The sequence below is a fragment of the Tursiops truncatus genome, chromosome 20 (genome assembly GCF_011762595.2).
Source record: "Tursiops truncatus isolate mTurTru1 chromosome 20, mTurTru1.mat.Y, whole genome shotgun sequence".
NCBI classification, from domain to species: domain Eukaryota; kingdom Metazoa; phylum Chordata; class Mammalia; order Artiodactyla; family Delphinidae; genus Tursiops; species Tursiops truncatus.
In genome coordinates, this window is record NC_047053.1 from 31,440,124 (window position 1) to 31,452,563 (window position 12,440).

Here is a 12,440-nt window from a genome sequence, read left to right on the forward strand (position 1 = left end):
ATCCCTGGTCAGGAAACTAAGATTCCACAAGCCACGCAGCAAGGCAACAAAAAAAGAAAAAGGAAGGGGCTTTCCTGGTGGCGCAGTGGTTGAGAGTCCGCCTGCCGATGCAGGGGACACGGGTTCATGCCCTGGTCCAGGAGGAGCCTACATGCCGCGGAGCGGCTGGGCCCGTGAGCCATGGCCGCTGAGCCTGCACGTCCGCAGCCTCTGCTCCGCAGCGGGAGAGGCCACAACGGTGAGAGGCCCGCATATCACAAAAAAAAAAAAGAAAAAGGAAAAAATATTAAGTATTTGCCTTTCCACTCTCATTCTCTCATAAGCGGAGTCAGAGCCAACAATACGTGTGATATTGTCAGTGAAATATATGCTTGTGTGGGGCTTCCCTGGTGGTGCAGGGGACACGGGTTTGAGCCCTGGTCCGGGAAGATCCCACATGCCAAGGAGCAACTAAGCCCGTGCACCACAACTACTGAACCTGCAATCTAGAGCCCGAGAGCCACAATTACTGAGCCCGCATGCCACAACTACTGAAGCCCGCATGCCTAGAGCCTGTGCTCCGCAACAAGAGAAGCCACCGCAATAAGATGCCAGCACACTGCAAAGAAGAGTAGCTCCCGCTTACCGCAACTAGAGAAAGCCTGCGTGCAGCAACAAAGACCCAATGCAACCAAAAATTAATTAATTAATTTAAAAAAGAAAGAAAAATATATGCTTGTATATTGTGTTTTTCAAATTCCTCAGTTTTAATTTCTAGTATGGTAAATATTGATAGATAGAACTTACATGAACAAAAGTTCTAGAGGTCCTCAACAATTTTTAAGGGTATATAAGGGGGTGGGGAGCTATTTATGGCCCACTACTTTACAGGATTGTTGTGAGAGGTAGAGATAATAGAGTTCCCAATATCATGCCTAGCAATAGTAAGTGCTTAATAATTGGTGATCGTATTTTTTAATCTAATTTTACAAAGAAGAATATGTATTTGTAAGACTCCTTAGTCTAATATTGTTTTGAACTGAATCTGTCCTAAATCATCTTTCTGCTATTTGCTAAGTCTGTACTTAGTTGTACTTCACAGTTTCAGGACATTGCTGCCTTGAGGGGTTTGGTGTTGAGGAAGACAAGAATGTAACTTACTGTCCACATAATAGGAATAAAGAGTAGCCAGTCAGGACGCCCCTGTCTTTCCCTTTATGTGTACGCTTGTGAAGTTGACTTCATAGTTAGCATTTGGTGGCTGGTTTAACTTGTGGCATTTGGATTTATCTTTTCTTCCCGTTCACAGGTTCACCTTCTTTATCAAGAAAAAGTGGAACCAGCTGTCCCTCCAGCAAAAACAGCAGCCCTAACAGCAGCCCTCGGACTATAGGGAGGAGCAAAGGGAGGCTCCGGCTACCCCAGATCGGCAGCAAAAATAAACTGTCAAGTAGCAAGGAGAACTTGGATGCCAGCAAAGAGAACGGGGCTGGGCAAGTTTGTGAGCTGGCTGATGCCTTGAGCCGAGGGCACATGCTGGGGGGCAGCCAGCCTGAGCTGGTCACCCCACAGGACCATGAAGTAGCTTTGGCCAATGGCTTCCTTTATGAGCATGAGGCATGTGGCAATGGCTACAGCAATGGTCAGTTTGAAAACCACAGTGAAGAAGACAGCACCGATGACCAAAGAGAAGATATTCATGTTAAGCCTATTTATAATCTATATGCAATTTCGGTAAGTGGTTTGTTGTATGTATTCAGAATGATCTGCACTTTCAGGAGTTTGTTTGCTCATCTTCATTCATTCATTCATTCATCATTTTTTCAGGGCCTGCTTATTTGCTGGTCATTGAGCTTGGTGATAGACAAAGTTAGCAGTAGATATCTTGGCCTTTTGGGTAGAATCCAAGATGCTCGCAGTGTAATAAAGGGAACAGTCGTGTAATCATTATAACCGGAATCACAGGTTCAAGTCATTCACAATTGTGTGTTTCTAAGGAATTTTTGCTTTCCAAAAATAATTACAACAATAAAATGGTAAGATTCAGAGTTTTAAAATTTTCAGTTTTCCTCTTTGATTTGTTTTTGGAAGAAGGAAAACACTTTTTTTTCCCAAAAGTGTTTTCCTGATTGGATCCTAGTACTGTGCCCTGTCAACTACTAATATACCTCCACTTTCTTCTCTCTTATAGTGCCATTCAGGAATTCTAGGCGGGGGTCATTACGTCACTTATGCCAAAAACCCAAACAGCAGATGGTACTGTTACAATGACAGCAGCTGTAAGGTAAATATCCCCAATCTTTGAATAAAAGAAACAAATGTCAACAGAACTGGAGGACATTTGTTGAAATAATGAACTTTCTCCTGAATAGAAAATAGTTATTGCTATTAGAATCAGGAAAAAAGAAAAAAAAAATTCCTCTAAGGGGGAATCAGTATATAGATGCCTTCAGTATAAAGGAATAAAAGTGATACGCAGGGAATTCCCTGGCACTCCAGTGGTTGGGACTCGACGCCTTCACTGCGAGGCCCCGGGTTTGATCCCTGGTTGGGGTGGGGGGTTATGCAGAGCAGAGAATGAAAACAATGAAGAGGAAGAAGGTATTGGTTATAAGAAAAATTTCTTATCTTTTGAGCTAGTAGAATTTGATGGGTTGTTTTGTTTCATTTTTGTCATTCTTTTGACTTGTCTATGGTATGAATATTTTCCCCAAAAAATCAAACATTGAAAATAATGGGCCTTATTTTTTAGGGGCAGGTATGAGACAGCCAAAATATTAAGCTGATTGGAAGCAATCAGGTTTAGTAATTAAAGAGGGTTGGTCCTCCCTTCCCTGGTGAGGATTAAGAGCCAGCATAGTGATGGCTTTTTAGTTAAAGCCTTTCTTGCTCCTTCAGGAACTTCACCCTGATGAAATTGACACCGACTCTGCCTACATTCTTTTCTATGAGCAGCAGGGGATAGACTATGCACAATTTCTGCCAAAGATTGACGGCAAAAAGATGGCAGACACAAGCAGCATGGACGAAGACTTTGAGTCTGATTACAAAAAGTACTGTGTGTTACAGTAAAGCTACCACTCTGGCTGCTAGACAGGCTAGTGATGAGGGAGAGGACTCCCTGTAGCTGACATAGGGCAAAAGCGCCACTGAAAGGCAAGCTAAATGTGTAGTTATTTTATCCTGTGACCCTGAAGCACAAAATAAAAATCCTAATTAAAATAGCAGTTAACATAACAGTAGTAATAATTTTGTTTGGAAGTGTCTCACTCGAGCTCCCTGGTAGAGAACTTTCAGGCAGAGCCCACCATTAGCCTGTAAACAAAAGGGTTTGGCACCAGCCACCTGGGACCAAATAAGAACTAAGTTGTGCTTGTCCAGATATGAACAAACATGTAGCAAGTATAGTTTACCAATAATCATAACAAAATACTAAGAATTTCCTTGGAGTCAAAGTAAAACAAAAAATTGTAGTGTTGTCTGGGGACGACATGACATGCTACCTCCTTTTTCCTGAAGTTTTATTCCACTGTAGTGACTGACACAATGGAGAAAGCAAGATCACAAAGGCGTGCGAAGGATTCTTACAGCATGGACACAGATTTTTCGATTTACTTTTTAAACCATTTTCCCACTCTTTCTATGTCTTTATTGCTTTTTGTTTTTGTTGTTGTGTTTGTGTTTGAGACACAACCAATCACTGGTGGTAGCAGAGGCATATATAAGTGGTAAGTCTGAAAGGGAGACTCTCTTAAGAGTTGTGTGCCTTCCACCCAGGGCCTTGGTTGGGAGACCCTGCAGGAAAAAAAAAAAAAAAGCGTCCTGGGAGATCCAGCTAAAATAAAATAACCCTCCAGATAGAGACGGCCTACTTTGAGGATACTTCAAGAGCCCTCAAAAATGTTTACCACCACTGCTGAGTGTGGGAGGGGAGTTGCCAAAATTTGCACCATCTTTACATGCACTGTTGCACAGAGAGCTTCTGAGAGGGAAAGTGGCAACAAAGCTAGATGGTATTTTACAATTAGTGGTTGTTTGTTCGTTTCTTTGTTTTGCACTTTAAAGAAAGAATACGTGCAAATGAACTTTTCAGAACTTGTTCATATTTGATGGCTATAAGGGCTATAAGTTAACGTAATTGGGGTATTTTCCCTCATCATATTAAATTTAACAACAAAACACATCCCAAACATTGATAGTGTATAAGTATTTTTAATGAAATTGGTGGTTTTAGGAAGTAAACTTTTGTTTGCATGTCCATATACTTTTTTTATTTTGGTGTTTGTCCTTTTTATTTTATTTTTTTTTACATTTCACAGTAGTGGTCATCAAAAGTTATGTTTCTTTGCTCACTTCATTTTTTCCTTCAATAATTCAAGACTGGAACAAAAGTATATAAATGTTATTTATTTCAGGCAACATTTTTTTCCTGTGTTGTTTTTAAATATGTATTCGAAGTAAATATTTCACTTTTTTTTCAGTCTTTTTTTATTCATCTGGACCTTGGAAGCTGATTCTCATTAATTGTCAGATTCCATTATCCTTCCTTCCTCATAGATAGTAGGTACCAATGTAATTAAGCATTTGTGTTCTGATATCTGAGGTCGGTTGCTATCCAGTTCTCCTCAGAGCATTTGGAAAAGTTGTCATAAATGGCTATCTAAGTTGAAACCCTATTCAGAAGAAGCCTATAATTGCAGGTAGGAAGGAGTGGCCTAAATGGTATAATGTGATAAAGTCAAACAAAATACAGACTTTATAGTTTCATGATTTTCAGTGTATAAAATCTGTCCATTCCTAACTGGACAAGTCCCACGAAAAAGTGGAAGATTTTAAAGAATTTCCTTACAGATGTTTTATTTAAGCAGGTAGCACAATCTACTAATGTTGTTTGATCTGTGTTGGTTATATTGGTTGTAATTAATTTTTTTAATTCATGATTAGCAGAAAATTTATTAAATTAACTAACTACATTCACTTTGTAAATTACTGTATAAAACTTGTTGACAATGCACTGACTTTAGAAAGATGTTAATGTACATAAATAGAGTGTAAATAAAATAGTGTTGATGTACTGAAATATGAACTGTATAAAAAAGTATTGGTAATTGTATATGGAGTGTAACTGTTTATCTGTAACTATTATCCAAACAAATTAAATACTGTGGATGCATCTATGTGCTGTTTTTCCTCTATACAAGTAAACACAAAAAAGTCAAATTCTTTAGCCTTCCTCTCTGTGACCCTGTTTTAATTCTCCTAACTTGAATAATACCTACCTGATTTACAGAGTTGGAGGTTCTGTCTCTGAGGGAATGCAAGCTGTGTTGAAGGTAGAACAAGATACCTGCAGTGACCGGATAAATTGAATTAAATTTGGCCCACATCCCTGTTAGGAAATTGCTTCGAAGGCGTTGAAGGGGTTGGGGAGAAGGGTGGCTTGCTGGTTTGGAACTGAGAATTGATGAAGGAGGTTTCTCAATAGTTTCCCTGCAGATTAAGAGATAAGGTGAAGAAGAGGCCAACTTCTTATTTGTATAATGCCTTGAGATGATCCTGGATTTCTAGGGGGCTCTGAGAAACCAGGGATATCCCTGGTTGTCGTTCTGGGAGATCTCCAGGGAGGCAGTTGACAGTGTTGAGAAGAGTCGAAGATTTAGAGTTGTGGGTCCTTCACATTCAATCCTATCTATTTACCTTTAAAATCAGAATACCTACCTCTGGGGCTTATATTAAGTAAATGAAGTATATAAATGCCTGACACAGTTTCTTGGGAAGTGCTCAATGAATGTGAAATCCTACCCCCATGAGATCAGTCCTATACAAGGAGGTTTTTGTATTTCCTTGCCATACTGACACTAAAAGAATTTGATAGCTCACTGCTTACATTCTCCAAAAAACAGGAATACACATTAAAAATGTATAGAATGAAACATGTTGAATCAGCAGCAATAGTAGCTTGTTTAAGGAAACGAACAAACAGAAAAAGGATCAGAAAAGTCATCAGAAATGAAGCACGGCTTCCAAAGTGCAGTCTGTGTCTCTGGCTTTTTAAAAGACAGCCTTGAATATCTTCATCTTTGTATCTCAGACATTGTTCCTGGCACATGGAAGGTAAATAATATATAAAATAAATAATATTTTAATGAAAAAAAAAAGACAATCTTGAAAAGAAACAACATGTAGAGATGGGCAGGCATTTTATTTCTGGTTCCTGAATGGCCCTGTAAATTGAGAGTGGTCATCAGCCTCTCTGGCTAAGGCAGTTCAACATGGAATCTCCCTTCCACTTGGTGGCATTGCTCACTTATGGGTTCTTTTCTTAGTTGTAGATACCATTGAATTGGAGCAAGTAGATGAATTGCCACATTTTCTCCAACTATTTTAAAGGTTGACTATAGAATTTTACTAGGCTAGAGCCAGAATGTGCAGCTTAGGGAACAGAGATCCCAGCTTTCCTTGATGATGTACCACCAGGTTTCTTAGTATTGAAATCAGAAGGTCAGAAACATGCCTACGTCTGTGATCAGAGACCCATACGTGATAGAGCAATAAAAAGAGGCTGACTTCAGGTTTGCCAAACTTCCTACCAGTGGAAAGCAAGGTAGTAAATAAGAGTGCAGGAGTTGCAAACTCAGAGACCTATAGGGACCAGGTTGGGAACAGAGTGTAAGAGAAGCTGGTCCAGCTGTGGATGAGAATGGGGAATAGTGGTGAGTTGTAGGGCACACATCCTTCTAAAGGCTCCATTTGTTGCCATGCAGGAATGCGGGCCCCAGTGTTAGACCAAACCTTTTTTTTCCCCCTAAGGAGAAGCGGGAATCCAGATATACAAAATATCCAATTTAGACATGTTGGCAGGTTTGTTTTTTCATTTTTAAACATTGTACTGTCCAAGTAAAACATATTTGCAAGCCAGATACTAGCCACCACTTTTATGCCCTCTGGTAAGTAGAAAGGTCATGGATTTGGAGAGATTCTAGGTCTTGCTATATTACAGCAACCGTGCACTAAAACAAGTTCCTTAGACCCTCAGATTTCTCATGCCCAATGAGAATATCACTTTACTTCAAAGGATTATTATAAGGAATAGATAAATGAATGTAAATAGGCACAGGCCCTGACACCTATTGGGTACTCAAATAGTAGTATTCTTTCCCCACTTAGAGAAGCAGAACACAGGTATAACATAACAATAATGTTATGTTCAAGTTCATTACCAGTCAAGAAGCATACAGCTAATGACATATGAGCACATTCTAGGTACAGAGCTCTGTGCTAGATTCTCTGGGGGCAGCTGTTCCCAACCTGGCAATTCATGAGCACCATCAAAATCAACTAGGAGCTTGTTAAATGTGCTGATTCCAGAGTCCCACCCACATTGTCATATTACATCTGTGCTCTGTGCCTATTGACACCCGGATTTATGAGATCATCTTCTCCCAAGCAGTCCAAGAATCTGCGTTTTTTAATATAAATTTATTTATTTTTGGCTGTGTTGGGTCCTCTTTGCTGTGCGTGGGCTATCTCTAGTTGGGGCGAGCAGGGGCTACTCTTGGTTGCAGTGTGCAGGCTTCTCATTGTGGTGGCTTCTCTTGTTGCAGAGCGCAGGCTCTAGGCGCATGGGCTTCAGTAGTTGTGGCTCGCAGGCTCAGTAGTTGTGGCTTGTGGGCTCTAGAGCACAGGCTCAGTAGTTGTGGCGCATGGGTTTAGTTGCTCCGCGGCATGTGGGATCTTCCTGGACCAGGGCTCGAACCTGTGTCCCCTGCATTGGCAGGTGGATTCTTAACCACTGCGCCACCAGGGAAGCCCCAGAATCTGCATTTTGATAAGTTCCTCAGGGGAGATTCTTTTGTAGCCAGTTGGCACTGTCCTGCAGATTGGTCATTTATGGAAACCACTGCTCCAGGGAATGAATCATTACTTCCGGTCTAATTAGGGAAAGATGATATGCATATGCATACACCTAAGGAGGATTGGTAGGTATAATTGTCTCTGATGACGTGCTGACTGAGGACGTTAGACAGTAGCTGTTGGCAGAGTACTTAGGGAAAACCATACGGGAAAGGGAAGTGAGCAGCGCCATGAAGCAAGACCAGGATTTTCTTGTCAGAAGTGTGCAGAGCAGTGTAGTGGTCTGAACAGCAAAAGGAGCCGAGGTGGTGCGTTCCAGAGGCTGTGGAGGCCGTTTGAGGTGAGCTGAAGGTGCACGAGGGGCATATAGTAGAAGATAACAAGCAGGAGAAGCATGTTGGGAAGGCCTGAGAAGGTCAGACCTGCTCTCATAAAAGTGTTTCACATTGCCAAGTATTTTGGTATGGTTGCAAAACATTTTCCCATGGTTTTCATTAAGTACACACTAATCTGAGACCACTTAGTTATAAACAAATTTGTGCTTTCTGTAACTTAACTTTCTCTTTTTCAAATACACAATCCACTTCTGAAATTTCTCTTGATAATGAACTTTGGACTTTACCACAAGCCCAAGAGGAATGCAGGTGGAAACTAGGCTTCAAGTGCTCCAAGAAGATCAAAGGAAGTAGAGGAAAAAGAAAGAAGGAAACAGGCAGGAAATGGGAGGAAAACTAGAAGGGCTGTGGAAAAAAGAGAAGGAAGGCAAGCCAGAGAAAGGAGCCCGCCTAGTGTGGCCCCGAGAACGGAGGAGAGGAGGGCCAGGAGGGAGAGTGGGCTGGTGGCCGTGTGCAAGATCCTTGGAGGCCTGCGCCACCAGCGAAGCTCCCTCCAACTGTATTTTATCTGAAGGACCTATAGCTGAAGCAGGTGAGGTTGGAGTTGCTCAGGCTGAAGTGAGGGTGGGGGATGGGGTGCTGCTTGAGCAGCCTCTGGGAACTCTGGATCAGATGTTCAGTAAAGCACCTGGGGGCTTCCCTGGTGGTGCAGTGGTTAAGAATCCACCTGCCAATGCCCGGGACACGGGTTTGAGCCCTGGTCCAGGAAGATCCCACATGACATGGAGCAACTAAGCCCATGCGCACAACTACTGGGCCTGCGCTCTAGAGCCCGCGAGCCACAACTACTGAAGACCCGCGCGCCCAGAACCCATTTTCCACAGCAAGAGAAGCCACCGCAATGAGAAGCCCACGCAGTCTAACGAACAGTAGCCCCCGCTCGCTGCAACTAGAGAAAGCCCACGTGCAACAATGAAGACCCAACGCAGCCAAATATAGATAAATGAATAAATTTTTTAAAAATTTGTTTATAAAAATTAAGCACCTTGGACACTAAAGCATTCAGAAAGTCGATCATGGGGAATTCCCTGGCAGTCCAGTGGTTAGGACTTGGGGCTTTCCAAGTTCAAGTACCCGGTGCTGAGGCCAAACAAACCGAAATACCGGAGTTTGGTGCAGAGGAAGGTTTATTGATAGAGAGGGTGGCAACCGAGAAGATGGAGACGTAAGTTTGTCTCAAATCCGCTTTACCGGCTGGCCTGGGCGCAAGGTTTTTCGGGATAAAGGGGCGGGGTCTTGGGGTGCGTGATCAGCTGACGCTCAGTCCTCCGGTGCGTGGTAACAGGGTGAAGCTTTTCGTGACAACGTCAACCCCCTGGGGTCTACATGCTTGTGGTCAGCATGCAGTCGCCTTCCTCCACCACATGTGGGTCTTAGTTTCTGCAGAACAATTCAAAGGTATGTGTCAGATTTTTATGTATATCCCTTCAGGAGGAATTAGGACTGTTTCATAGCTGAACTATTGTTTCTTGACTGCCTTTCCTTTGTTTCTGTATTCCCTCTCTTCCTTAATTGGTCATTGCTTGAATCTGCTCTTTGGAACTCAGGGAAGGCCTAGGAGACCACAGCTTGCTTCTACAAACAAGAAACAGGGGGCACAGGGAATTCCCTGGCGGTCCAGTGGTTAGGACTTGGCACCTTCACTGCTGAGGGCCCAGGTTCAATCCCCAGTGGGGGAACTGAGGTTCCACAAGCCGCGTGGCACAGCCAAAAAAAGAAAGAAAAAGAAACGGTGGGCATGGAGGGGCTTTTGTACCCAGGAGGGCCCATGGGGTCTTGCTCGATTTCAACAGGAGAGCATTATCATTTTCTGCTGGAAATCGCCGTGCCAGCAGGGTGGGCCTTTCCAAAGCCATTTTGCTACTCTCAGTACATCTGGCTGGGCAGGGAGGAAAAGCCAGCCAACTAGAGTGAAGGCCAGTCAACTTCCCTCCCCCGCTGCAGAGACTACTGGAGCAGCCTGTGGCAGGGCAACTGTAGGGACCCAGCCCCAGGGCCTGTGGCCTTTCACCTTGTTGGCTGGAGAAAGTCACTGCTGCCACTCCTTGTTTGCAGAACTCCCTGCGGCTTGGATTTGCAAATAAACATCCTCTCACTTTGGGAGATATGGGAAAAGGAGAGGGCAGAGTTTATCATTCATACATCAAATGTTTATTGAGCACTTACTATGTGGCATAAAGGATAGTTCTGCCCTTGGAATCGGGAGAAAAGTTGAAGAGGGCACTTGACCATTAAATGGACATTTACTGTTTGCCAGACCCCAAGCTATGCATGTTTCATTCATTCTTTAATGCTCACCACAGCTCTGTGAGGGATGCATTATCATCTCTTTTTATAAACGAGGAAACAGAATCAGTGAGGTTATCGTATTGTGATAATCACTGAATGAGAAAGTGAACGTGAACCCCTTTTACAACCAATAACGCTTATGCAAATGCAAAGTATTATTGTTATGTAAGGAGAGGAAGTAGGTGTCCTGAAAGCAGCCTCCTCTCCCTCTTCCTGGAAGATGAAAAACTCTTGGGAGCAAATAGCCATTCAGTGACTCTTGAGGGAGACCCACTTCGTAGGTTTGTTCTCTTCACCTCTGGAGGCCCAGGGACTTTAGGAGCCAGACGGAGGGAGGAGGGGTGTTGAAGGGAAAGTGGGAGCAGGGAGGGAGAAAGAAAGGACTCTGGGACTGGGGCAGGTCAAGGCCACTAGCTCCAAACTGGACTTTGGAGTGCCTGGTAGTATCAGGGATTTAGCAGGGAGGTGATTGTGCCAGAGGCAGGATGGGAAAGACCAGGATTGAATGAACTGGTTTTGGGAAGGCAGCCACCAGCCACGGAAGCCGTGAGAATCCCATGTTCCCCACGGGCCCCCTGCCAGGCGGGCTACCTGAGATGCCTGACCTACCAAGTACAATGCCTCCCCCCTTCAGCTGAGGCCTTTTCCTTCCTGGCCTTTCCTGGGAAGGGAGGGAGAACAATCGAGCCTGACCATTTATAACTAGGTGTTTGCGCCCATAAGCCTGGGCTTCTAAACTAGATACCACATGTCCATCCAGCCCGCATAGTGGGCCAATCACGCAGCAGGCTGACTCCTCAGCGGCCTTCCATTCAATTCTGACTGTGCTGAGCCCCAAAGAGGCAGCCCGTTGTCTTTTTCCCCAGGGTTTATGAGCCCAGCTTTGGTTTTCTCATCTCTCCCCTTTGATGATAATGAAATGTCAAGCCTCAATCCAAAACTCATATACGTCAGGAGAGAGAAAGTATGCCTAATCTGGACTCTGGGAACATAAGCAGTATAAATGTAGAGGGAAATCTAAACTCCCTGACTGATTAGAAAAGAAAGGGAACGTCCTGGAAGTGGCAGCATGGCCACAGCGCCCGGCAAAGGCTTGAACGAAACGTTTCATCTAATCCCGTTTGCATGGGTATTTGTTGAGTCAGCCGTTTCCTCATCTAGAGCACAGACCAGCCATATCCTGCTCCCTGAACTTGAACTGTCACCAAATTCCACGCGACAGCGTCTGTGAACCAGCTTCTGTGCCGACTGTGCTGGCCTGGCCAAAGCAACCTTGGGCTCAAGTGAAGGTCACTCTCTGAATACGCAGGTTTCAATGGATCTCACTATTATTCCTGCAGAAATCCCACTCTCAGGGCTTCCCTGGTGGCGCAGTGGTTGGGAGTCTGCCTGCCGATGCAGGGGACGCGGGTTCATGCCCCAGTTCGGGAGGATCCCACATGCCGCAGAGCGCCTGGGCCCGTGAGCCATGGCCGCTGAGCCTGCGCGTCCGGAGCCTGTGCTCCGCAGCGGGAGAAGCCACCACAGTGAGAGGCCCGCGTACCGGAAAAAAAAAAAAAAAAAAATCCCACTCTCCGTCTACACAGTGATGCAGCCTCTGGAGGGTATCTAAATGTGTCTTGAACCAGTCCTTTCAGCTGTCATGTGGTGTCTGCTGGGTGGGACCTCCTGATATTTTAGGCGCCCCTAATCCAGCACCACCACTGCTTCCCCTCACAGACTGGGCACCAGGATCGGAGTCCCCCACTGGGCCCTTCTACTCTGCTAGAGTGTTCCCACAGCAGAGCTGCCATCCCCTACCTTAGTATTTGGGTAAAATTGCTCTTCCGGTTTTTATAAGCCACTTCCATTCCCCTTACGACCCCGGTGAATCCCAGAGGCTGACTGACAGGCCACAACAAACTCCGCATCCCTTCACCCCTA

General features: G+C 44.3%; 1 protein-coding gene across 2 annotated transcripts in view; it reads left to right on the forward strand.

Moving 5' to 3' along the window:
• The window catches only part of USP32 (ubiquitin specific peptidase 32), a 150,792-nt gene extending 145,640 nt beyond the window's left edge, over nt 1-5,152 (forward strand). For both annotated transcript variants that reach the window (XM_073797726.1, XM_073797727.1), the window contains exons 32-34: nt 1,289-1,713; nt 2,171-2,263; nt 2,878-5,152. In XM_073797726.1, coding sequence (XP_073653827.1) covers nt 1,289-1,713; nt 2,171-2,263; nt 2,878-3,051 — 692 coding nt within the window. In that variant the 3' untranslated portion in view covers nt 3,052-5,152. The remainder of the gene's footprint in view (nt 1-1,288; nt 1,714-2,170; nt 2,264-2,877) is intronic.
• Nucleotides 5,153-12,440: the final 7,288 nt, after the last annotated feature.